The 24,341-nt window shown below is 44.8% G+C and overlaps 2 protein-coding genes and 1 non-coding gene across 4 annotated transcripts in view; 2 read left to right on the top strand and 1 right to left on the bottom strand.

Annotated features, from left to right (window-relative positions):
* MAP2K1 (mitogen-activated protein kinase kinase 1) overlaps positions 1–12,610 on the bottom strand; it is a 33,282-nt gene extending 20,672 nt beyond the window's left edge. Inside the window, exon 1 of the mRNA XM_071441159.1 lies at positions 12,282–12,610. Within this exon, the coding sequence (XP_071297260.1) occupies positions 12,282–12,361 (80 nt within the window). The 5' untranslated portion in view covers positions 12,362–12,610. The remainder of the gene's footprint in view (positions 1–12,281) is intronic.
* A 5,024-nt stretch (positions 12,611–17,634) lies between these two features.
* On the top strand, positions 17,635–24,102 carry TIPIN (TIMELESS interacting protein). 2 transcript variants are annotated; one of them, XM_071441171.1, is made up of 8 exons: positions 17,635–17,974; positions 18,333–18,491; positions 18,904–18,997; positions 19,230–19,305; positions 20,476–20,598; positions 21,146–21,209; positions 23,010–23,210; positions 23,504–24,102. In XM_071441171.1, the coding sequence occupies exons 2-8, from the start codon at positions 18,359–18,361 to the stop codon at positions 23,656–23,658; spliced, it is 846 nt and encodes a 281-aa protein (XP_071297272.1). In that variant the 5' UTR covers positions 17,635–17,974; positions 18,333–18,358; the 3' UTR covers positions 23,659–24,102. The 2 variants fall into 2 exon arrangements, with proteins under 2 accessions (XP_071297272.1, XP_071297273.1); XM_071441172.1 differs by having other exon boundaries at positions 23,013–23,210.
* On the top strand, positions 22,078–22,212 carry LOC139597091 (small Cajal body-specific RNA 14). The gene has a single exon (XR_011681507.1). It is a non-coding gene; the product is annotated as a small Cajal body-specific RNA 14 (non-coding RNA).
* Positions 24,103–24,341: the final 239 nt, after the last annotated feature.

A 24,341-nucleotide genomic window follows, 5' to 3' on the forward strand; every position in this document is an offset into this window, starting at 1 on the left:
ATTTTTTATACTATCTTTTAAATTTAATACTTAATAATAATAATAAATTTAATAATAATAAATTTAATAATATAAAAATAATAATAAATTTAATACTTAATAATAATAATAATTTTTTATACTATCTTACTATTTTTTATACTTCTTTTCTGTCCTCATACCTTGTTTTATACCTATATAATCACACACCAATAATCCTGGAGTATGCCTACTGAAAAATGCCCCAGGTAGATAAATGTGGCTTACAAGAACATCCAAATTAATCTGTTTCACTGCCTCTGTTTTAAAGGGGAATCATTAAGAAAGAAACACATTTTTTGAAATCCAGAAATGCTGATAACTGAATGATTAATCCCTGGATTATTTTTTTTCCCCATCAAATGTGCCCAGTGAAGCAAACAAATTCCAGGCTGGAGTCAAAGTGAGGTGTGTCCTTCCTAGAACACACCTGAACCAGCTCTTCTTGCACCAGGAGCACAGGGGAAAAGCTGAGGCAAAGTCAAGCATCCCTCACTTTCCTGCAACGAACTCCAGAGTAACAAATGCTGCACACAAACTCCGTGTTTCACCCCGGAAAATTACTGTTGTGAGAAGACAGAACTCAAATCTTCATTATAATTTACAGGTTTTGAGAAGAAACTTGCTGTCATTTTAAGGATTACTGAATAAGGCAGGGCTGTCCATTTGAAATAAAAAAAAACCCCAAACTAGAGACACAGAAACAGGGTGCAACAAGGCTTTCCTTGCTGTGCTTTGGAGAAAACAACTATTCAGTTTTTCTCTCAGGCAGAAGGGGGCTTTGGCTTTGGAGACAACACAGAGATGCTTGAGCACATGACTTGGAGCAGACAGACTGCTGGTGTGAGGGAACAAACAACTGTCCTGCTGGTGCTTTAGGAACAAAAATACTTGCTAGGACAGCACTTAGCACATCTATTTAGTCTAATGTTTGTCTGGATAAAGCTGTTTTTTTATAAGTTGCCTGCTTCAATCTAAATTAACTTGGCATTCACTTAAAACAGGCATTTTCTTGCTTGAAACTATGAATTATTGCTGGGCTCCCTGCTTCAATACAAGTCAAGAGGTTCCAAAGGCTCTCCCAGGTGGGGATTTCAGCATCTCAGGTTTCCCCACCATGTTTGGCCACCAAAAATCAGAAATGTTCTAAGCTCTAATTTCACTTGCAGTGATGAGCAATGAATTTCTCAGATTTTCAGGACCAATTCTCTAACTGTAAAGTGAATTAATCAGAAAAATATGAACGCAGCAAATGCCTTGTCAGAATCATGTTTCAGAGTGTAACTACCAACATTTAGCTTTATGAAAAGAACAGAACTATAATAACTGAATGTCAGGCATCAGGAAGGAATTGATTTTTTTCATTCTGCTTCTTTGCTCGAAGGACTGGACATAAATCAATTTAAAATGCAGATAGGTAAATAGAAGGTGCACTTTTTGTCATCTAAATTAGTGGTGTAACCTACTCAGAGTATTTCCAGGAGGCAGGACTTTGGAAGTTTTAGTTTTTAACTCCAACTACAGTTAGAATACTCCCCTGGCTGGTACCTGGGACTGTCACCTGGGTAAAAGCATCACAGCAAGTTCCAAAGCACAGAGAAACAGGTGGAAAAGTAAATCATTACACAGGAAGTTTTCCAAACTGAATGAAACCAGCACATCCAGAATACAGAAGAGGGAATATTTTAGACAGTTCATCACCAGGCACCACAAAAATGTTCAGGAACTTTGGCAGCTAAAATAAGCAACATGCTACTGTGCAACTGTCTGCCTCCAGAAAGAGCACTGGGAGTCACTTAATCTTGTATAAAACTTTTATTCAGAGACGAAGATTCCTATTAAAATTCATCCCCATTACCTGCTGCAGTCTTGGGGTTGTGTTTTTCACTGTCAAGGCACCCTGGCTTTGCCAGGGATCCATCAAAGCAGGAAATCATCAGAGCAGCTCCGGGCTCCACGGTGCCAAGCTCTGCTCTGAGGCAATAGGTGATCATTTCATTTATTGCTAGCAGTCTGGGAGCCAAGCACACCCTGAACTGCACCAGGGATGGCATCCAGCTCTCCAGGGTGATCCTTGGGAGGAAGCCACGGGGAGGTCAGAGCTGCCTCCTCCATTTGGTAAGGAAACAGAGGAATCCCACAGAACACCAGCAGCAAACACCTCCCTGCTCAGCTGGCAGGAGGATAAACAGCCTGCACAGCCAGCAGACAACAGCCCTGCACTCACTGCTGTGCCCTCACAATCACTGTGAGACCTCTCCCTTCCTCACTAAATGGAAACTTCAACAAAATACACACTCAGGGCAAGGAAAGCTGGCTGTTTCTTCCTCTCTCTCAAGGGCAGCAGGAGGTACCAGGTGCCCTAGAGGAGGAATTCTCTTCACCCACATTTGATCAGGGAGGATCTTTCCTATTAACTCCCATTGCTTCTTTCTGTGCTCAAGGGAGTGTTCTGACAGTGCAGCATCCCCCCGTGGCACTTCTGTGACCTCCCAGGTTGGAGAAGAATGCAGCAAGAGCCACATTTGTGTTTCCTACTGCAGGCTGGGCAGGGAGGAGCCACAGCCTGGGCAGTGAGAGCGCTCAGCACCCAGAGACGCACAGGAGGCAAGGGGAGGCTCCCAGCTCCACCTCAGCACTGAGGAAAGCGCTCCTGGAGGAGATGCATGAACATTTCAGAACACACCTGCTCTCTTGGAAGCAGTGACAGGAAGGGAAATGCTGCTTGTGGGCTGCTAGCACATCATGGCATAACAAAAACCAGAAAAGAAGTCCTTAATTAATACTAGTACTCCAAATCCCTGGGAGCTTTTTTTTTTAAATTCATGTTAGTGCTAAGTTAATCATACACTCAACCCTAAAGGCTACAGTAAAACTCAACTCCAAAGTCTGCTTCAGAGAGAGAAGAAAAAAGTGTGGCAGGGGAAAAAGGAAAAAATCTCGGAGAGCCTTTACCAGTAATTTGTCAAATATCTGTTCAAAGGCACTACTATCAGTGCTGCAAGCTGAACAATTAGCGTGAGTGAAAGCATCAAGAAGTACTTTCACTTTCAGATCTCCTGTCGCATGAGGATACAAAGCTTGGGGGTTGTTTTCCAGAACAGTGACATGAATGCTTTCCCCAAGCCCACACAACTGTCAATTTGGAGAAGAAAGTAGGCAGTTCACTACATCATTTCCATGAACAACCTCAATCAGGGAGCTGAAATTAAGTGTTAGGAACATGAAGACATTCTGTGGTTTTGAGAAGACAGACTACTATGTTGTGTGACTCTGCCAAACCCGGGCAACAAGACAAATTCTTATTAAACTTTTCCTAAACTGCTCTTCCTCCAAAGAGCAGTTCACAGAATAACATGGAAGATAAATGTAATTCCAGAAGTCCTCCAGCTTAGAGCACAGGTGTCTGTCTGGGTTAACTCCAGTGCAGCCTCATAAAACTTGCAGTCAGAGCATCAACTCAAAAAAATCCAAATTCCCTATAAATGCAATGAGTCTGCTCTGGAAAAATACACTGGTTTTCAACCCTTGTTGATTTTCAATCCTTGCAATGTGTTAGAGGACCTTAAAAATTTTCCCTTGTACTTAGGTGGGATTTGAAGGTGAATTTATCATCTGCACATCACAGACTGGCTTCTTACAGCTCATCCTGTGCCACCCCTGCCATGGCAGGGACACCTTCCCTGTCCCAGGCTGCTCCAGCCCTGTCCAGCCTGGCCTTGGACACTCCAGGGATGCAGGGGCAGCCCCAGCTGCTCTGGGCACCTGTGCCAGGGCCTGCCCACCCTGCCAGGGAAGGATTTTCCCCTAATATCTAACACACCATCCACTTCCACATCCCAGTGACATTGCATGGCATAGAGTGAGCTTTAATACTGCCAGCAAAGACAGAGAGGCAGACATTTGATTGAAATCTATTGCTCAGTGAAAGGCATGCAAAACAAAACCATTCGAAAAGCATTGTTCTGTCCAAAAGAGTATTCTTCTACCCCAAATTTAATCTAAATTCTCATTTTTCTAAGGTTGAAAGGCATGAGTTCTAAAGAAAAAAACAGACACAATTTCAAATCTCCTGCTGAGTCTCCAAGTAACTGGACAGCTGAACTTTCTACACTCCCTCTAGGCTGGGAATCTTTGCTTTAAGCCTCCTCCTCTTTCCCTTGAGCTCACCACCATCCCATTAAACCTCCCATTTTCCCCCCCTGGGCCAAAGCACATCACCCAGCAGGGCTGGGCCAAAGCACATCGCCCAGCAGGCAGAAAAGGCACAGAGGGGCCAGAGTGGTGCCCCGGGTGCCTCTTCCCACCAGGGTTTTTGCAGCTGTTCCATCTCCTGGTGTTCCAGCCCCTCACCCTGAGCAGGAGCCGCCACCTCAGGCACCCCTTTGGCCACAGAGAGGGAGTTTGGGGTTTTTCTGAGTTAAGAGCCTTCCTCAGGACTTACCATTGCATTCAGAATTTGCCCTAAATCAACTCTGTAACCTCAAGTTAAGAAATTCTACAGCCAAAACTCCAGAAATTCAAGCTCTCCATCTCCCTTTCATGTCTGTGCATGATTTTTCCCAGCCAACAGTAAACATTATCAGGATAAAGGAACCACAGGGCAATTAAAACTTCCTTATGGACAGAAAAATAAACTTATTGATTGGATACTTAAAGCACAACACAGAGAATACACAGAATTATAAATTCTGATCATCAGCTGACACACATATTTACCCAAGGCCTGCATTCCCATTGTTTTATGTCTCTGAATTAGGAGTTAAATATAATGACAAAACCAAAGGATAACACATGCAATAGTTACAGTAACAGTAACTTCCCAACTCTCCCATGTGGCAGCTACACAGCCTTTGAGGGCCACTACAATAATAAAAAAGATGAAGTTACAGGATCAGTTTTCAAGGCCCCTGAATGAGGCCAGGATCAGAATTGAGACTCCTGTGTGCAAGAGCTGAGCCCAGAGCAGAGCAGGACAAACTCCATCCAGAGCCACAGAGACCACACCAGGGAGCAGGAAAAGAAACTGCCAGAAACTGCCTGAAAACAGACCAAAAACCCCACAACTGGGATTCTGAGAAGGCCAGGATGGAAGGTTTGCCTGTATTTCAAATGGATGGATTGCATAATACTGAACATTTGTCAGCACGGCCATTTAGCAGAAGAAATTAATAACTTTCACTTAATATATTAATCAAGTGTACCAATACATACAAAAATATTCACATATCTATATCCAAAGAGAACATTTTTTTTTTTTTTCCCAAAAGAATGTGTTCTGCAATCTGCTGACTCATCTTCCCACCACACTGAAAAAAAGTTCTGGAAAAGCACAGAACAATGCTGAGTTCTACAAAACCCTGCAAGAAAGGGGGAAGAGCTGCCAGGAACTTTCAAGGGTTTGTTACAAAAACCCATAAGGAGGTTTTAAAGAAGATTCTTGTTCATCCAAAGAATCCCACACTGTTGGAATATCTCCATCCTGGTGCTCAGCATGCAAAGGAAAATAATCTGCTTTTTTTGTATCCCCTGTTATGGGCTGCACTTGATGGATGAGGCTGGATCCAGGTGGAAATCCCGTCCTGGGGTGTCAGCAGGGAGGAGTTCAGCTGGAATCCACCTTCCTCCTGCCCAGACAGGACTCTGGATGACAAAGGCTCCTCCACAGATGTTTGCCAAGAGATGCTGAGCACTGAATGAGCCTTGCCCAGGTGTGCCCCTGCACTTCCAAAGACACCCAAAGTGGTGCAACCACGACTGTGTCTGAGTAATACTGAGCACGTATCAAAGCAGGGATCATCTGATTACTAATTACTAGGGACAAAAGTGATTAGAAAAAGAAATTAAAAATTGAGATGTCTTTGGAAGAAAGAACACGATTCCCCAAAAATTCAGTTTTGCCAGCTAACATTTCTGCCTCCAAGAGGCATTCTTGTGTTTTGGCAGTGGAATTTGCACACTTGCCACAGCCCAGGCAACCCCCGGGGCAATGGCAGGAGAACAAATGCAGCTGAAAAAAGGTAACACAGGCAAAAAGGGGGAGGAGCTTTTTTACTGGAAAATTCAGAACTCAGTAATTGAAAGGGAACAAACTACCTAAAGGTGAGATGGAAAGGTTTATCAGACCTCATAGAAAATTCCTTCCTCAGCTCATTTCACAATGTTTCTCCTGTTTACAGTGAAATACGTTTAAAAATCCACTCTAAAAACTGGCTGGTGGTTTCCTGCCCTCAGTTTTCATGTTTGGGTTTTTGTAAGTTAGTGCTAACTCAAAACCCCTTTTCCCAGGTTAACAGCAGTGCTGTTGTATGAATAAATAATTCAGCTACATGTTGGCTTTACCCAGACCCTCTCTGGCTGTGAGATAACACTGGAAGGTCTGGCAGGAGATTTGTTCCTCTTGGGACAGAGACCTGAGATTACTCCATTAAAACCTGTGCTAGTCAGGAATTGCTGTAATTTCTGAACTCCAGCATCTCCCTGTGCTCTGTCACCCATCCTGCCAAGGCAGGGGGTGATGCTCTCATTCTGCCCCAAGGCTCTCATTCCCAAGTAACCCATTTACACATTAAATCCCATTTGCAGTGGGATTGTTTCCCTGGCTAAACTGACCCAGTGCTGGTGGGCAGAGCTCTGAGAGCTCCTCAGGGCTCCTCTGGTGTGTTCAGAGCTCTCAGCCAGGAGAGGAGAGACTCTGCAGGAGGAGCAGGATCTTGCACAAGCCCTGTTGTGAAATCTCACCTCTGTGCCCGTCTGCAGCCTCCCTGTAAGGACAAGAGGAGCAGCTGGATCCAGAGCACAGCTGCACTTCCCTCACCACTTATCCTCCTCACATTTCCTCAGCAACGTTTATTTTTACACCCATTTTTAACTCCCCTAAACCAATTGAAGCTTTTTAAGCTCATACAAAGTAAAGTATTCCTCCATTACCATCATTATGCTTAAATCTGACTGTCAGAACATAACAAGACAGTATTAAATGTCTTAAAATCCTTCCTACATCCATAATTGTCAACAAAAAGCTGCCTACAGCCAGCAAGAGCTGCACAGGTCAGTGTGCCCCTTAATTCATTAATTTCTGTGCTACTGGTGTACACTTAGTCAGAATTTTTTTCAGCACAAGTCCGTGAGGTGCTGCAGGCTCTGACTTTTCATTATTTTATTATAACAGATCACATGTTCTATTAGTGTACTTAAGTAACATTAAAATGGTATTTCTAATTCAGTGAAGGACAACGCCAGGCTCAAGCACATTAAAAGAGGAAGCTGTGCATGAGTATATTTTAATTTAAAATGCAATCTCTCATATCACATGTATTTGGAAGTTTGATTAATCCTTCATTAGTAGGGGATTAAAAAAAAAGGTTTCTCTCTCTTTTTTTTTTCTTTTTTAATATTTAAAAGCTTGCAGTAATTCTACATGTATATTGAATGCAATTGCAATCCAACCAGATCAGTCATAAAATTCCAGGGTTTAATCTTCCAGATCACTGCACAAAGGCAAAAAAGCTCCCCTAATGTCCAAGGAATTCCAAAGGGAAAAAAATCCCCAATAAAAAATCCCCCCAGGAAGCAAGGCAGAAATGACCCAGCCAGCATTAAAGTGAGCAACTCTGTGAAAATCTTCCTTTCCTTTTATCTAATCTCACATCCAATAAAACTGATAAAAAAACCTATTCCATGGAGGACAAATCCTCTTGGAACAGGATCCACTGGGAAAGAGCCCACAATGGGAACTTAAAGCCCAAAAACCCAAACCCAAAGCCCCAAAAGCCCCATTTCTCAGATGGGACACAGCCTGCCCCTCTACTCCTCAAAAACCCAAACTGAAGCTCCCTTGAGAAAGACACTGAAAAAAACCAAAAATTGCAGGAAGCACAATAAGCAAGCAACTGTTTACTTGGCAAACTGTAATATGTACTGAAGTGCAAACCAGTTCTGCACAATCCCCAAACTTTTCTTTGCCAAGCGACCACAGGGAGTTGCAGCAGCCATTCAGGGACCTCCTTAAATGCAATTTAACCAGAATAAACAGCAGCAAGAAGAAAAGGCTGATTAATTAATACTCAAACTATGACTGGAATTTGCAGTCACCCATTTTTACAAAATTACTCTCTGGCTTGAACAGTTCTAAGGCACAGGTTGCTATAATTAAGGCTTTAAAAAGAGAAAACCCTGAAAAACCACGTTGTGCCTGATGACTTGGTTCTACTCACAATTTGCTTTGGATTTTCTTTCTTTTTTAAAAAGAAATGCAGTTTCTTAGGTGATAAAGACCTATGGACACCATCTTAAATCGCTCTCAAGGGCCCATTTCTTTTCAGCACATCAGAGAAGATGCAAATTCTGTTGTATACTTTTTTTTTGCTCCCATTTTTATCTAACTAAACAACAAACCTCCCTACTGTAGCTGATAGTTCACATCTGAGATTTGCAGAGGTCACAGCTCAGGCTTCATTTGGGAGACACCAGTTGTTGCTAAAACACATACACAGTTAGATTTTGAAAAGAATTGTATTTTGAAAAAAAATATAATTCAATCCCATCGTGTCAAAGCTCATAGAATACATAAAAGTCAGTGGCACTCAATTTTTAAAAAGAATTGTTGCCATTTTTGTATTTAATCAAATCCCAGGCACTTTTGGAAGGTTTATATTTTAACACCAGAGCTGGGAAAGTTGTTTGGATTTATTGAGACAAGGTAAAAAGTCAGGTTTCAGAGCAGTTTGTTTGACCCTTCTCTTTGATTTTTTTTTTTTAATTTCAAAGATGCAGTTAAAGAACTTCATGAAGCACCTTTCTTTCCATATGAACACAAAACTTATTCTAATACGGAAAGTGTCATTATCTCAAAACCTGCTTTTTTCTCCTACTTGACATTCTGAGGCTGGGTTGGCTTTAGAGAAACAAAAATTGGTTGAAAACTGTCAGAGAGGGAAAGCAACAGAGAGTCAGAAGTTTGAAAGGAACATAAATCCATAAACTGGAGATTTGTTCTTGTTTCTTTTGGCTATTAAGACACTAAACATTCAGCCAGAACAGTTCTCCTTCAATTAATTTTCATTCAGGTTTGCTCGGCTGGGTTTTTTTCCCTTTCCCTGCAGAAGCTTTGCACAATTATATCTGTGCAGCTCCAAGGAATGAAATTAAACCTGCAGCTGGCCAGTGTCATCTTGGTTTCAGCCTGAGGAGCTGAGGCAGCTCAGAGCAGCAGAGAGGTTCAGCCCTCGCCGTGCAACCGTGGCTCCGCGGGAAGTGTCAAAAGCAGAAGTGAAGCTCAGGGCACAGGAAAACCTCTCATGAAGTTGTCTCTGTTGTCCAACTGGGCAGAGCCAGGGATTGGGAAGGCCCTCGAGAAAAAGTTATTGGTACAGGATGTTGTTGTTAAGTAATAGCTACAAGTAACAAAGTCTGCCGTCGGAGAGAAACATTGTGAAATTTTCATTTCAATATTTGGGGCACAAGTATTTAAATTGTAAGCGCACTAACTCCCCTTATACTACCTTGCCAGGAAAAAGACGGATAAAAAGGAGAAAAAGAAAGGAACAAAAGAGGAAAGAGCCAGGCACATGAGACCCAGGCCTCCTGCATACTCCTAAAGCCCCACACCACGTGCTATAATAAGCTTTCCCTTGCTCCAGTCAATGAGCTCCCATCACCAAATAAGGATGAAGACAGAGAACAGGACACAAATGCAAAGCAGGACATCCTGAATCATCCAGCCCCTTCTTTCATTTCCTCCCTTTCCCCTTCCTTTCTGCCAGGAAGTCGCGGTGTCAGAAGTGCTCATTCCTAAAAGCATTAATGAGTTACAGAACCTTCCCCCTGCACAGAGAGAAAGTCTCAGAATTCCAGCACAGAGCTCCCCAGGCCCTGCACATCCGTTTGGGCTGGTGCCAAAATCGCCTCTGGGCCTGAAGAACTTCCTTCCCTTGCCTCGGGATGCCGGGGTCCTTGGGGCACTCCCGGACAGGAATTCCATCGCCTCGCTCGGAATCTGCCTTTTTGCCCTGCCAAGTCCTCGAGCTCCTTTGGTGCTTGGCCGTGTCTGAGGAGCAGGGAGGCGTTTGGAGAGGGACAGGTTTGTGTATGTAACCGGTAACCAGAGCCTCACATTGCCAAAATTCCAGGAGTGCAGGCTCGGGGCTTTAGGAAGTGTTAATATGGCAGTGCAGGGATGCACGGCATGCACAACAGCCTCACAAACACCTGACTGAGGAATTCAGGCAGTGACCAAAGGGGGAAAAAACCCAGAGCAGGCTCAGGCAGGAAAATAAACAACCTTACAGATTAAGGAAATGAAAAACAAAACTGTTTTCAACTCAATTCCAAAAACATTTTTAAATTCTGATGCAACTGTTCTTTGCTATTTGAAATCTTCCACAACGAGGGCTTAAAATTAGCAGGATGAGGGGATATTTCCATGATTAATTAATCCTGGCTGTATATAGGACAACTGGTTGCTGAATTTACTTTCACTAAGCTACTTCTTTTAAAAATACTGGACACCTCTAAGCCTGGCAAAAGCTGGGTATAAGGTCCTGTGTGTGACACAGATCACAGGGCTGGGGACACACACACAAACCCCAGCCAAATCAACACACGGAGCAGAAAATGAAGAAAGGCAGCTCATCAGTGCAGAAAGACCCAGCACTCCCAGGAGCCTCCAAAGGCTTCCAACAAGTAAATGAGTACCACACATGTAAAAGCAATTTAAAATTAATGACACTTCTTGCGGGAAGAGATACGATATTGAGTATATTGGGAGCGAGTGATTTACATCAGGTACTACAAGCAGCAAGTGATTGGTGAATCAGATTTATTCTGTAGAACAAGACTAAAATGCACAGAGATCCCTGAAGACTAAATCAACATATTCTCAACTGCCTTGAGAAAATCGACTGGAAAGTGCTACCCAAGCAAATATAAAAACACAGTATTTTTCCCCCTGTCAATCCAGAACAAAAGCTCTGTAATATTTAGATCATAATGCTTAGATACAATCAGTAACTCCTGCCAAAGAACAGTTTTTAAACAGCTCATCACTCAGTTAATCATCAAAAGAGTTTGCTAGAAATGTCACAGCTGGAGCTGCTAGATGCTGAATTTTTTATTTTTCGGGAGATGTTTGCTTGGTTTTGGGGTTATATTTCTTTTGTGGTCAATTTGGTTTTGGTTGTTTGATTTTTTTTTTTTTTTAGATGTTTGGGTGGTTAAAGGAGATCTGAGCCTGTGTGAAAACGTGGCACAGATGAACACGGAGCACTTTAAAGCCCAGAGTCGCACAAGTCACTGCAAGGCTGCCTCACATCCTCTGTGTCACCGCGGCACAGCAGCACATCGCAGCTCAGTTTACATCTCCCGGAGAGGACCGAACTGACCATACAGGGGCAGGAATCTGCTCCTCCAAGACACACCTTTGTGTCAAGGCTCACTGAAGGGCTAGCCCGACACCATTGTCTGAAAATCAAGGTGTGAACCTTGACCCGTGAACCTCAAATGAAAACCTGCTGTAACATTTCATCACTTGGCGGTGCCGGTGCTGTGTGTGCCTGACCGAGGCCACCCTGCCCACCCACATCCGTGAGAAACCTGCAACAGAGGCTTCACCATGCAACCATCCAATATTCAGTGCTTTTTCCCCCAGAAGTGTCCCCGTGATTAGCTCAGCCCTTCCCACATTTACAGTGTCATGTTTGTGTTGCCCACAGAGGAGCTCCGAAGCTGTTTCTCCACACACGCTCCTGCCGTAGCCAGCACAACATGTCAATTAGTGACAAACAGATCTGCTCAAACTAAACCATTGTTTGGGTTTAAAGCCAAGGACGAGGCAAAACAAAACAAAACACCTTTTCTACAAATCTGCGGGTTCCAGTATAAATTCTCCCATACACAACGTTTATGAAATATGCCATCGCAAACGTGTAATTTGGCATTACTAGGTAATTATATAAGCTAAGAGCCCAGCAGACACCATTACGGACTAGGAGAAAGGAGTTATACAAGTTTCCCCCTATTTTTTCACCAGTTTTTTTTCCCTCGCCTGTGTGACAGAAGTTTGTTTATTGCCGAAGGCAGCATCCCCTCACTCCGCGGAGGGCACAGCGAGCATCCCGCGCTGTGCCCGGGGTACCCGGGAGTCCCGCCCGCGGTGCCCGCGGCAGCCGGGCCGGGACGTGCGGGGCAGGGCGGGCTCGGAGCACCGCACCCCGCGGACAGCGCCCGGCCCGGCCCGGCCCGCACCCCGCCCCGGCAGCACTCACTCCGCAGAGCTGGTCCCGTTCACGGCGGATCCATCCGGAGCGGGGTTCAGCTGGATCGGCCCGGGCTTCTTCTTCGGCATCTTCGCCCGCACACGGCGCGCAGGGGAGCGGACGGAGCGGCCGCGGCCCCACTTCGGACAGGTCCGAGGGACTTCCTGCGGCGCGGCAAACCGGGCGGGGAGCTGCCCTTGGCGGCGGTGCCCCCGCGGGCTGCGGGCAGGTGGCCGTGCGGCTGCGGGACCCCGCTCCGAGCGCTCCGAGCTCCGGCGGGCACTGCCCGGGATCGGGATGTGCCCGGCCGGGACCGCGCCGGCGCGCGCCGCCCGCACCCGCCTCGCGCATGCGTTGGGAGCGCGCGCACGCGCACGGCGGGGAGCGAGGCCGCGGGAAGCGCTGCCCTCAGAGCGCTCCTGCCCTGAGCCTGCCCTGCCCCGGGGTCGGCGGCGACAGCCGCAATAATCCTGCCCGGGCAGGGTGGGCAGGCCTGGCACAGGCTGCTCGCAGGAGCTGGGGCTGCCCCATCCCTTGGAAGCGTCCAAGGCCAGGCTGGACGGGGCTTGGAGCGCCCTGCGATAGTGGAAGGTGTCCCTGCCCATGTTAGGGGGTGGCACTTAATGGGCTTTAAGGTCCCTTCCAACCCAACCTATTCTATGATGACTTAAACAGAGCCTTGCTTTAACATCAACTTGCTTCCACAAATCGATAAAGGACTGATATTTTTTTAAGAGTCTGCCACTTAATACTAAAGGACGTGTGAACTGCAATATTACAAGCAGTGGGAGCAGAGGGATCTGGAGGAGAGGCAGGACAGAGGTGTCCTGTGCCATCGGCTGGACCTGGGACAGCACGGGTCACTCAGCCCAGGACGCGTGGGGCTGTCACCAGCGGGGCATGGTCCCCCTGGCAGGACAACTGAGTGTCCGTGCCCCAGTGGGCCCTTCTGGGGTAGCAAAGTTGCTTTGAGAGCAACAGATATATATTTATCCTTGCTATGGTCAGTGGAACGTGTTCTTCACAGCAGTTCTCTCTCCACCAGGGAGAACTGGAATGTAAAGGTGCTGTTGTTTGGCTGTGGGTCTTGCAGGAGGTTCAGGGGCAGGATATGGAATATTAAAGCAGCCAGTGGCCCTATTTGGACAGCAAAGCCAGTCTGGACACACGTGTGCACTGTGACACATACGCTAATCACATGATAAGGTTCAGGAGATAAAAGGAGTTCCATGCATTTGACTTCCTGACTTCCTTGAACAGAGTAACACTACAATCCTGCCTCTACTGCTGAGATCTGTAAGGAACTTTGCTAAAGTTTGAGTTGCTTTATAAGATTAATTTCTCATTGTCTGAATCCAGCAGAAATCAGCTGAAAACTCTTTTAAGGCCTGTGGGAGTTACACAGTGAGAAGGGCTTACGGATTTCTTCTGATTTCTGACACAGCTGAGAAATTCTTTCTGTTGCTGCTGTACATTTCTGTACCACACAGCGTTCCATCTGTCAACAAACATGACACATGGAGCAGAAAAGAATCTGCAGTTACTCATAATTTTGCTTAAGTGATAAATGAAACCTCTCACAGACACACGTGAGCCAAGAAGTGAAGCAGCACCGAGGAACTCAGCACTGAGGCGGAGGTAGTGCCTTGGTACTGGTGAAAGAGTGAAAAACCAAATTTCTTTGGCAGCTCCATTTTCCCCTGAGATTCCCTAATTGTTCTTTTCATATACAAGATATGTGAATACACCACCTGAATGAATAACATCTTTCCAGCCGTGGACACTTTTTATACTCCAGTGAGTTGATTCTGACACCAGAAGAAGAGCAGAGTTAATTCCATAACAAAATTTCTACTATGAATACTGTGGATAAAGAACCAGCCTGAGTTCTGCATGATTTAAATTTTTGTGGTTTGCAAAAGTACAATTATATTTTAATCAGAGTAATCATTAATGTTTTTACAGAAACTGAAATGTTGAACAAGGTTCCCCATATATAATGCAAAAATGCTGAAGAGTTCCTGTCATCTTATCCATCTCTAAAGTAAATACTTTTTTTCCCCCCACAGCTTTGCCATTAAAGACATATTCCCTCCTTCCAATTCCAGATATTAAGGGACAGCTCCCTCCTCTGGAGTGCTTTATTCTTGCACTGAGAACACTGGACTGTGAAATTACTCATTTCATCAATCTCTTTTCAAATCCCTTTGACCAAAGCACAAAACCCAAAAAATATCTTGGATTCACTGTATCTGGAAATAAATTCATGGGAATATGGATTGATGCCACTGCAGAAATAATTTCTGTGCTGTTGTCTGTAAAACAAAGAGGTTTAACTTCAGAGCATTAGTTATTAAAAATTAAGTGCATTTCCCCAACCAAAACAGAACACACATTTTGGAAATTTGAATATTCTCTGTGGAAGGAACTGTGTTTTGCTGTACAAACAGGTGTTTCTGGAGGTGAATCACAGAGGAAAAGATGAAGAAAAAAGAGAAGGCATTGTCATTTCAGCGAGAGGCTTCTGAGCGGGGAGACCTTCTGATTTATTGATTTCACCACTGCTTGGAAAAATATAATTTGTCTCTGAAAACAGAAATGGAACAAAGAAGCTTGTCTTCATTACCACTTTTTTCCCCTTATAGAAACCAAAATTTTGCCTAATTTCTTGCATGAAAAGAAAACCACAATTACTATATAGATCAATTGCATCTAAATTAAGCCAACTTTTCAAACCCAATTGCCACATGGAGCTGCATATTTTACAGCCAAAACATGTGCACAGAAACTTCTATTTGCAATATTTAGTACTTCTTAATCTATTTAGTGGTTAGCAAAGCAAGTTAGGCAAATAATTAGTCCCATAGAGCAATGGAATTTAAGAAGTCTGGTTTGAATTTGAATAGAATTGTCCAAGAGGATCAAAAATTATTTGAAGGGAGCTAACAGAGAGCCTGACAGAGATCACACCTGCCTTGCACCTTATTTTCCTTAAGAAACACAGATTTAAAAGAGCCCTGTGCATCGCAGCACAATTTGAATCCTTTGTGATATATTAAAAGCTTAGAAATTAACATTTAAGGTGGCTGCATAATATCAAATTTAGATTAGATCAGCAAGGTTTAAATGTAAATAAGTATAAATTACAAATAACTGAAATTTGCTTAATCCTTAGGATGTGACTTCCCGTTAAAACAGATACAATGGAGCAGTTGTGTGAGGGTTTATGGCATGAACAGCTTTGCCAACACAATATTTGAAGGGTTTTTTGCCAAGCAAATTCTGCTCCCTTAGGAATAAACCCTTTCAAGTGTGGAAGCAGGCAATTATCCATTTGACAGATTTGCTTTGCTGTATATTACGTGTAACAAAGCAGGAAATGAGACTGAAATATAAAATAAGGTGATAATTTTCTGCAGTTTTCCTAATGAAATTACAGTAATCAAACAGAAACAAGCAGTAATATTTCCTTTTCACCTAAACTAGAAACCAGAAGTGTTTTCTAGAATGGAGACAACCTGTGGGGGGTGTTTTGTTTGTTTTTTCCTGACTTATTATTTTAGCAGCATGTGGTTGGTTATACATTTCCTGAGGAAAACCAATAATCAATGCTTGCCAGCATTTGCTTTTTATTTAATTAGGAACATAGGACTGGAAAGAACCACCTAGGTCATCAAGTCCAGATTCTAATTAAACACTCTTCAAAAATATTGATTAATCAAAGTCACATAAATATGGTGGGTTTTATAACCCTGTATCCTCTGCAGAGATTGTAAGTGATCTTCTGATTTTTTTTTGTTTGTTTGTTTGTCAGGATTTTTCAGTACAAAGAACGACAATTATTTTCAATGCAAAGAGCTCATCATGTAGATATTTGATTTTCAGTAATTTCATATGACAATTACAATATTTTGTGCTGGAAATTAGCAGCACTTGATCTATGATTATTATTAAATCTCTGTGTTAATTTTCATACTTCAGCTGCCTCAATCGATTGAAGAAATTGGCCATATCTAAAAAGATAAGATTAATTGATTCAGTGCTAAAAAATCCATTAGCGTGTTCTCTCTACATTTAATATATTCTTGATTATAAAAGATGCTGCAATTGTGAATACACGTTTTAAACATTTACTGTTAAAAGAATTTTAACCAGAAGGTAACTGCAATTGATTTTGTCATACTAGAAAGAATACATTAAATTACCAGAAACATTGTATGTCAAATTTGAATTTATAGAGAAATAAGGGAAAACCAATTCCTTTAATGGATTAATATTTTGCATTAATTTATATAGTTTTGTTTAAACAAAAAAGAGACCATAATTTAAGTCAGATACACTTCTATGGACTGAGCTGTAAAAATATGAGAACAATTTACAGCTCCAGCTGCTTTGGAGACAGGAGCCTGGAGCCTCTGCTGTTGTCCCTGCAGCCCAGATCCTTACATGGCATTTTATGTGCACAGCTGCCAAACCTCTGAGGGCTCGGTGTATTTATTTCAGCCTGGACAACTGCAAACTGTTCAGTTGTCAATTCCCAGAGGGCTTTGTCTGGAGAACATCTCAGGATGGCTCTGTTCTGGTCCTGGGCTGAGCCAGGCTGGGCAATCCCTGGCCTGCACTGGGAGCAGTGTGGCCACAGGAGCAGGGCACTGTTGTTTTGCATTACTGCATTTTTATTTTTATTTCCCCTAATAAAGAACTGTTATTCCTACTTCCACATCTTGGCCCCTTAATTTCAATATTATAATAATTTGAAGGGAGGAGATTTGCATTTTCCATTTCAAGAGAGGCTCCTGCCTTCCTTAGCAGAGACCTGTCCTTTCAACCAGGGAGGGGAACGGAGCTGGGAAAGGGCTGGAGCCCCAGGAGAGGCTGAGGGAGCTGGGATTGTTCAGCCTGGAGCAGCCTTGGGGTGACCTGTGCCCTTCCAGTTCATGAGGGGACCTTACAGGAAGGATGGAGAGGGGCTGTCTACAAGGATCTGGAGAGACAGGACAAGGGGCAATGGCTTCAAGTTGACAAAGTACGTTTAGATGGGATATTAGGATGAAATTCCTCCTTGAGATGGTGGTGCAGCCATGCAGCCAGGTTGCCCAGAACAGCTGTTGTATCCCTGACGCGTCCAAAGCCAGGTTAGACAGGGCTTGGAGAAAGCTGGGGTAGTGGAAGGTGTCCCTGCCGAGAGCAGGGGGTTGGAATGCGAATGAGATGCTCTGTAATGCCCTCTCCCACCCGGACCATTCCCGGACTCCATAGTCCCGGGATCGCCTCAGCCGCCTCGCCCCGCCCGCTGCGTTTTGGCGCCAAAACCCCTGAGCCGCCGCCTTCGGGAGCTCGCGAGACTCGGGGCTCTCGCGGGACCCGGCGCGCGCGGGGGCGGCCCCGGCCCCTCAGTCCGGCCGGAGCCGCTCCTGGAGCGGAGAAACAGAAACAGAGCTTCGCCTGCTACTGCCTCAGCCCGGGGCCGCTCCGAGAGGGAGAGCACTCCTGAGACAGAGGGACAGAGCCATTCCTGCCACCGCCTCAGCTGCCATCGCCTCAGGCCAGCCCCGCTCCAGAGACCGCTCCTGAAACAGAGGAACCGAACCATTCCTGCCACCGCCTCAGCCCAGCCCGCTCCGGCCGGGGGCTCTGGGTCAGCTTCACTGGAGCAGCCGGGAAAGGGGACTGCTCCTCCTCCAGAGCGCGTTTCGGAGTGGGTGAGCGCGCTGTAAATTTGGGGAATTGCCACTCCACCCCCCGAGGCTTTGGTGGGGGATGTGAGTGCCACGCGGCTCCATGGATGAGCGCTGTGGTCAGGAATCCACTTATTTTGGTTAATTCCTGCCACTCCCAAGTAACTTCGACGAGTTGGAACATCACAAACCCTTGTTTTATTCGGCTCAGCAAGGCTGGGTTGTGTTATCCTCTGTATGGTATCTGCTGTTTAATTTGTATGACGATCTGGTTGGCAGACCTTTTCCTGAAAAAGCTGTACATGTTGTATATAATTGACGTTTATCCGCTTCTGTGGCAGCCTCGCTGCTTCTCTTTAAATGCTTTTGTTGTTTTCTGCAGGAGGGGAAAAAGGCTTCTTTGTGGCAATGCTAGATCCTTTAGAGAACAACTTGTTTGATCTTCCTGATTATGAGAACACAGAAGACGAAACATTCCCACCTCTTCCACCTCCCGCCTCTCCAGGGAGAGACGACGCAGAGTGGGCTCAGGCTAATGGAGGTGAGCACCCGGGACCCCTAAAAATCCCATTCTAACGCTGTGCAATCGGAATTAGTGGTGTTGGACTTCGGTGCATTAAAATAGGCGGAAAACAAACTGTAAATTTAAATTGTTAATCATGAGATGCTTTCCAGCTTGTGGGAAAACTTTATTTTTGTGGAATCCATGGAAATTTGTGCAGAAAGGAATCTTCATAAAACTCTAGCTCTTCTGACAAAATGTTTCTACAAATAATTGTACAGCAATGATCTATAGTTACTCTTTATGACTTGGCTTTTCGAAGAGATAAAAGTGTTGGATGCACTCTCAATGCACTTATCAAAAATATAAGTAGAAACTTGAAATGTACACAATACAATCCTAGATGATGGCAATTGTTTGAATATTTAAATGATGCTGTTTTCTTCTCCAGATCCAGATGGAAACCAGCAGTCCCAAACAAAGGATTCTGCTGTGAGCACACAAAAGGCAGTAAAGAGACCAAGGCCTAGATTAGATGCCCAAAGGTAACTTTATACAGAATATTTCTTTGTGTGCTAAGTTTGATGTAGGGCTGTGGGAGAAAATGATTAAGGTACCTCTAAAACTGGTGTGAGTTCTTTATAATCAACAGAAAGAATCCAAGCTTTAAGTTGTTTCAAGCAATGTGAGAGTTTTTTCTTTCTTTGTTATTTTTTTTACTTGTTAATTGAAAGAAGAAAGTGGGTATCAAATAACTCCCCCATTTCCTATTCCCAGGTTAACTTCAGAAAGAGGGCTCCCAGCTCTGAGACACATGTTTGACAACGTCAAGTTCAAGGGCAAAGGGCACGAGGTAAGAGCTGGTGAGCTTTGTTTTGTTTGCTGGGAGGTGAATGTAGGTTTGCTGGAGTGCTGTCCATGTGATATGGGGAGCATTGATAGGACTCTTGCTGGCCAGCTTTCCAGCAGTACCTGACAAGCCCTGATGGAGTTTGGAGCTGCAAATTTTAAAACAAACATGAAATGCTTTTAAAAAAAAAATCCATATTTTGATGATAAAATTCTTTTCCTCAACTCTAAAAGTAGAATATCCCATCTATGACTCTTGTATTGTCCATACTAGCAGGGTTTTGAATCCCATGGTTTTTTTAAAAAAGTGTGACATAGCACTTGAGCAAAGAGAAAGCAGGACTTCCTCTACAAGCTTTCTTACTGTTTTGGGTGCACTTCAACATGCAGAGCTTATTTTCCTTTACATATCATTCTAGAGTTGGTTGTAGACAGGGGAGGGTCGGTCTCTTCTCCCAAGCAGCAAACAGTAGGACAAGAGGAACAGCCTCACGTTGTGCTAAGGGAGGTTTAGGTTGGTTGTTAGGGGAGATTTCTTCACCAGCAGTGTTGTCCAGCCCTGGGCAGCCTGTGCTGCGGAGTCAGCATCTCCAGAGAGATTTAAAAGACATCCAAATGTGACACTGGTGGCCTTGGCAGTGCTGGGCTGTGGCTGGACTCGGTGATCTTCGAGGACTTTTCCAACCCAAACAATTCCATGATTCTCCTGGCACACTTCAAGGACACCTGTGCATCTCTGGTTTGTGTTCTCATTACCACTGGAGCACCCAGGAACTGGGCAGTAGTGCTGAAAGGTGCAAAAACCTTTCCTAGATCAGCCTAAATTTGATGTATCTGCATTCTAAACATCAGGAGCAGTGCCAGCTGTGCCCCTGTGGATTTATTTCAGCCTGAGTTCAGCCCTGGTTGTTTAAGGACAATGCTTCAGGACCTGTGTAAGAGCAGATGTTTTACAGGATATGCAGATGCTCCCCTGGACTTGTGTCAGTGCTGTTCTCACAGCCTGAGCCTCCACTGACATGGGCTGTGGGAGGAGGAAGGAAAGGTTCCCCCCACGTTGGTGCTGCTGACGTTTTGCAGAGACTGTCAGGCTGCAGATGCTCCAGTGTTCAGGAGCTGCTGCCCCATTGCCCTCTGCAGCTTTAGCAGCTGGGTGTTGTCTTTCCTGCTCCAGGCAGAGGACCTGAAGACTCTGATCCAACACATGGAGCACTGGGCTCACAGACTGTTCCCAAAACTGCAGTTTGAGGATTTTATTGACGTAGTGGAGTCTTTGGGAAACAAAAAGGAAGTTCAGGTATGTATTTCTGGCAGCTCTTCATGGTGTTTGGAATAGTGCAAGAGGTAGGTCTAGGGGATCAATTAAGCAGCAAAAGAAGATTTAGGTTGTGCATACTGCTCAGAAGTGTAATGTTATTTAAATAAATTTCTCTCAATTTAGAGCTTTGTCTAGTATTTATGTTTATATTTAGATACAACCTTTCTTTATTTGAAATAATCCTCCAGAGAATTGGCTTCAGCATTTTCAGGCCATCTTTAACCCCAGCAAGTTGCTTAACCAGCTGGAACTGGTTAGGGCTTTGGCTTTTGTTTGGTCGATTTTTAATGTTTGAACCTGCAAACGACGACTGATAAAGAATTCAGCTTCACCTGGCTGGGTGATAGGTGAAGGACTGGGAAGATGATCCCAGCACTGAAGGTCTGTGTGTCAAATAGACATGAAGTGAGAGTGTTTTTTTCAGAGTAACAAAGTGTAAAATTGCTGTGGTTTTCCCATGCTCCCAAAGTTGAACATAAAAACCTGCTGCAGATGAAACACCAGTCTTTTAATGTCCCACCTGCAGACCTGCCTCAAGCGGATTAGACTTGATCTTCCTATTTTACATGAAGACTTCAAAAATAGTGAAGGTATGCTCTCTTTGCTATTTGTTCAGTTCTTCAGTGCTTAAGATTATTTATTTCCCTTCCTACTGCCCAGAAGTGAATGATCATGATAGGCTTTTCCAGTGTAGAAGAAATTGTTGAGAGGTCTCTGCTTTAAAACCAGGCTTTTGTGAGTCTTATGATGACACAACTGAACTGGTACTTGACCATATATGTGTAAAAATAAATAAAATTGCATGGTCTGCTGAAAGGAAATAGAAAATGGGATTAACCAGCACTGTTGGAAATATTCTTCCAAAAAACCCCTAAAAGTGCAATTATTGAGCACACAGGTTTGTGTTGCACTCTCACATGAGTGCAGTCTGGAGAGCTCTTGGATCCTGTTAAAGCAGGAATCACCAACTCAGGCTGATTGTTGTGTGAGGAGTTGCAGTGCAGTCAGGGGCTGGTGTCCCTCATAGGCAGAGTGCCTGCTCATGCTGGGGGCACTGCTGTGTCTGTCAGAGCTGGCACACAGCTCTGGGAGAATTCCTTCTGCCAGGAGGATCAAAACCCAGCACCGAGGACCTAAGGCAAGAGTCTCTTCCAATCAGATAGAAATTAGACAAAACCAGTTTTTTAATTAAAGAGGAAGTAGAGTTCACATGGTAGTTTGTAAGAAACTTTAGCAGCAGAAAGGAGGGAATTTCATTGTCATTCCTAAGGATCTGTGCAGGGTTTTGCATTTCTACTGTCAGTCTCTCTTGAGAGCATTATCTGCCCACTGTCCCATTTGTCTCCACATGAACCTCAGCCTCCAGCCCAGGCAGTGCTTGGGAGTGGTGGTGTGGATCAGTTGTGAGTGCAAACAGCTGGCCTGGGCTTTGGGGTGCCCTCGGGGCAGTGGTGACACGTGGCTGCCTTCCCTGCTGCTGCAGTGTGAGAGCTGCACTGCAGCCAGAGGCAGCCACGGACAGCAACACGAGTGGTTCCTGCCGACAGCGTCTGCAGAGAGATGGGATTGTTCTGTGCGATGGTTCCACACACTGCCCTGCCAGCCTGCAGGGAGCCGAGCTGCTCTCACCTGGGGGACTGTGTGAAATACAGCCTCAGGCTGGGGTGTTGTATTAACAACCCACCCTTTTTGTCAGCTCTCCTTTCTATTCACGGGCTTAAAGTGGTGCAGAGGCCTTGGGTGCTCTGCTGCTTTGTGGGTGGGTGAAGTTTGTCTTGCTGAACTGCCTCCACTTTGCATGTTTGAGTGCTGGCAGATGAGTAAATATCTCTGTAATAGAGCACACTGAATTCAGAACTGAGTACTCAATGTGTTCAGACTTCTGATTCACAGAATTTTGGATTGGTGTGGGTGGGAAGGGACCTTAAAACCCATCCTGTTCCATCCCCTGCCATCCCCACTTTCAATTAGTGTCACACAGCTTGGCCTTGAAAGGTTGGAATTCCTATAGGACTCCTGCCACTTTCTAAAGGACTGTTTTATTAGTAGTGTTGGGAGGAAAATGACCTGGCCCTAAGGATTGCTTGGATTTCCTGTCCCTTCTGACCCTTCAAGCTGATGTTGCTAACTCAGTACACAGAGCTGTGCCTCTGCACTCAGGCATTGATTGTTGTGTGTGTGAGCTCTTGTGCCCTTTGAATATTGGGGATGTGGGCCTAGGCAGAAAATTTCCCATTAAAATTAAATTATGGAATGAGTTTCAGCTGTCAATACAAAATATCGAACACAGAAATGCTTTCAGAATATTCTCTGACTGACGTGTTGTGGATCTCTGTGGGTTTAAAGTGTTGATTCTGCCCCTCTTCCCCGTGCCACCCCTCCTTTTTAAGCAGAAGGAGAAGGGGCAAGCAATGGGCTGGATGCAGCTGCTGAAGATGCACATCCCCACTGTGGCAGTGCAGAGGAGCTGATTTCCCTGCCTGGGCCGAGTCTGACGGAGGAGCAGCAGGAGCGGATGAAGAAGAACCGGCAGCTGGCCCTGGAGCGGAGGCAGGCGCGGCTGCAGGGCCTCAGCCAGTCCCAGCACCAGGGTAAGGACCCCATTGCCGTGGGAACAGGGAGGGCAGGGGCCTGAGCTGCTGCTCACGGCCCTGATGGCTTTCCTAGGAAGTGCTGCAATGTGCAACTCTCACATTTCAACAGTTTTCCTGTAGCTAAACTCCCTGGTGCTTGTACCAAGCTGTGACAGCTTTGTCTCTGGTGAAGTGCAACTCTTATCTCTGAGCTGCCTTTGCCACAGCCTGGCATTCCGGTGATGGAAGCATCAGTTGAACACAGCAATGGTATCGTATCTGCTCATGGTTTTTCTTTTTTTTCCCAACAGAGCTCCCCAGCAGTTATTCAGAAGAGGAGTTTGACAGCCCAGTTGCTCAGGATCCCCCTGACCTCACTGAAGACCCTCAGGTTCCTGCAGCCAAGGATGCTCCCACAGAAGAAGATGGAGATGATGAATTGGGATGTGCCAGGGAAGAGCAGTAGCTCCCCACACCATGAATGCCTTTCTTGACCAAAAGACCCCCCTGCTTTTACTGTCATTATACTGAAACGTTGCTGGCTCTTGGCACTCCAGAAGCTTCAGGGAAGTGTTTCCCATGGCGGCACTGAAGGACAGAACTCTTCCCTGGAAGCTGCAGGGGAGCAGCTCCATATACCAGGAAACAGAACAAAGTTCTTCAGCTGCACTTGAGCCATCTTTTCCACCTCCCAAAACGTTTTCTAGGAAATGTTTGAGTTTTTGGACCTATTTGAATAGAGTTTATAATTTATCTTAATGAACTGGGATGTTAATGGATTAAGTTGCTATTAAAGGTGTGTTTGGGTTTTTTAAACAGGTCTTTTAACAGGGGTACTGGATTTTTTTTAACTGCTTATCCATTACTTATATATTTTTCATATAAAATGGAAGCTATTATCAAACCTGAACTTCTTGTATGAGGCTGCTACAAGGCCGGGGCTCCCACACTTCCCCTTCTCTCCCCAGACAAACACCTCCCCTCAGGGAATGAGACCTTCCTTCTCCTGATCCTGCTCTGCTTGAGCCTCTGCTTCATTCTCAGAGTCCTGGTTTTCCTTACACAACAGCTTTTCTCTTTTTAGATTCAAGAGGAATCACCCCTTCTAATAAAGGGGTAAAAATGACTGAATTTCTACACACTGAATTA

This window comes from Agelaius tricolor, unplaced genomic scaffold (genome assembly GCF_023055355.1).
Source record: "Agelaius tricolor isolate 1412-34295 unplaced genomic scaffold, bAgeTri1.0.p SCAF_16, whole genome shotgun sequence".
NCBI classification, from domain to species: Eukaryota; Metazoa; Chordata; class Aves; order Passeriformes; family Icteridae; genus Agelaius; species Agelaius tricolor.